Source organism: Strongyloides ratti, scaffold srae_scaffold0000068 (assembly GCF_001040885.1).
Source record: "Strongyloides ratti genome assembly S_ratti_ED321, scaffold srae_scaffold0000068".
Lineage (NCBI taxonomy): Eukaryota > Metazoa > Nematoda > Chromadorea > Rhabditida > Strongyloididae > Strongyloides > Strongyloides ratti.
Window position 1 is genome coordinate 1 of NW_020171586.1, and position 2,433 is coordinate 2,433.

General features: G+C 20.6%; 1 protein-coding gene across 1 annotated transcript; it reads left to right on the top strand.

The window, feature by feature from the left end:
- Positions 1–1,666: 1,666 nt before the first annotated feature.
- SRAE_0000080600 (Hypothetical protein) lies at positions 1,667–2,194 on the top strand (the record flags this gene model as incomplete). The annotated part of the gene is made up of 1 exon (XM_024646755.1): positions 1,667–2,194. The coding sequence occupies one exon, from the start codon at positions 1,667–1,669 to the stop codon at positions 2,192–2,194; it is 528 nt and encodes a 175-aa protein (XP_024500901.1).
- Positions 2,195–2,433: the final 239 nt, after the last annotated feature.

The following is a 2,433-nucleotide window of genomic DNA, read 5'->3' on the forward strand; positions in this document are numbered from 1 at the left end:
TTTATAAAACAAAATATATTCTTTTAAAACAGACTACTGCGAGAAAGTTTTGTGTAAGTTATAAATATTTCCATTTTATCTATAAAAAAAAACGTGTGCTTCGAACACTCAATTTTTAAAAATATTTTAAATATATATAATAACTTCGGAAAAATATCAAAAACTTTGAAATTAAAAAAATTTTATTTTATTTTATTTTATTATACATAATAATTAATTAGCAAAATATATAATTGTGACCTGTAGTGCAAAATTTGACCCCAAGTAAATTAAATTTATTTATAAGTGATCATATTTATTAATTTTTTTAAATTATATAATTATCTTATAAAAAGGTAAAACATTAAAAACGTCAATTTTTTTAAATAACACCAGTAAAAAAAACAATTAATAAACAAAGAGATAGAGGTTACATATTTATTAATTAGTTGTAGTCTCCGCTCACAAAAACAAAAAAGTATAAATAACGGTATTTTTATAAATATTTATATAATTTTTAATTTTCCTTTCTTTCATTGTAACCACCTCTTTGTCCTTATTCAATAAAAGCCTACTTACGCTATTTTGTTATATTATTAGTTAGCTACCTCCAATTGGAGGTAGTAGCAGTGCAAAAAGCCAAATCAACATCATTTGAAGTTGATTACGAATTGAATAGCTTAAAAAAAAATAAATAAGTAAAATAAACTAAATTTTTTTTAAATATCTGTTGGATAATAAATTTAAATAAAAAAAAGAAACAAAACTATTTATCCAATGATAAATATGGTTCGCTATTACAAATTATCAATAAGAATTATTTCCGCACACATAAATGTTTAACACATAAATTAAAACTTCATTAGAAAATAAATATATCAATTCTTAATATAAATCTTTACAATAAATAAAAAAAATTACAATTATAAACCTTATTTTTTACGTTTTTTATAGATTTATTGCAACATCAAAATGATAATTTATTTTATCACAAATTAGTATCATACACTTTATGAAAATTTGTTTAATAAAGACTTTTATAAAGAGAGAATTAAATACTCCATTTATATTGACATTAATTTGTCTTTTGATAATTTTCATTTTCAAAAATATAATAAAATAAAAAGTAATAGGCATTGTGCATTTTATTGCAAGAATTTGTAAACATATGAGTCAGAGATTCATATGCTCAAGTAATGTTTATAACGATTAAAAGGATTTGAATAAAATATTATGGAAGAAATATTTTATCATAACATTAGAGAACATTATAAAAGAAAAATGAAATAAGAATTATTTATATTAATTTCGATTGATAAATCTGAACGTGTTTGTTCAGTCATATCTTACATTTTATAAATAGACTTATTTTTAAATTTAATTTACTTACAATAATAAAATTAATGGCTATTTTATAATAAAACAAAATATAATAAATTTCTTGAACAATGTAAAAACAGATGATGAATTTAGAAATCAAAATAATTGGATATTAAATAGTTATGAAATTGACTCTTTCCAAGATCATATTAAACGCTTAACATGTTATGATTCAGTAGCGTGTTCAAAAAAATGGGAAGAGAAAATAGATTTTTCAATTTATAGCTACTTATTTAAAATAAGATTTTTAATAATAATTGATACAGATTATAAAGGATTTAACATTTGCTGGAGACATTACAATTCTATGGTAAACAATATTAATAAATGGCCATTAGTAATAATTAATTATAATGGATCACACTATAAAGTTATTACTGAATTTGAATATGATAAAAATATGAACGAGTCCTATTGCTTTGAATCAGAATTGGACTTTAATGATTTATGTATTGAAGAAAATGATAAACTTCGTGGGATATTTAAACTTAAAGAAAAAAGTAAAAATAAACATAGTATAATTGAAGATGTTGAAGAAGTTAATAATGATAATGGTAATTTTTATGGTAATAATTACAACTTACGATCACGAAGCAAGAAAACATATTTCTTATCAAATGAATCAGATGATTCTGATATAATAGAAACTGATATAAATTATGATCCAATAATTTATGAATTAAATAAAATTAGGCAAACAATATTACCTACCACAAATAATAATGATCAAATCAAATATAGTAAATATGTCAATTATACATATGATGATAGCATGCTTTCTAAAAAAATAAGAAAACAAAAAAAAACACATCAGCGACGAAAAAATTTAATATAAATTCTCCTTCTACCTTTAAGAATCTTGGATTTAATAAGTATTTAAGATTACCTCCAAGAAATTTTGGAAGCATTTTTGAAGGTGATAATTGTCTCTTTTGTAATGCATATTATTATTACAATGAAAAAATAAGCCTTAAATGTTGTAAAAAAAGAAAATTTAATAAATCCATAAAAATGGCTAAAAATTATCCAGATGAATTATTTTCTTATTTTGATATTAAAAATAGTTTTGAGAAA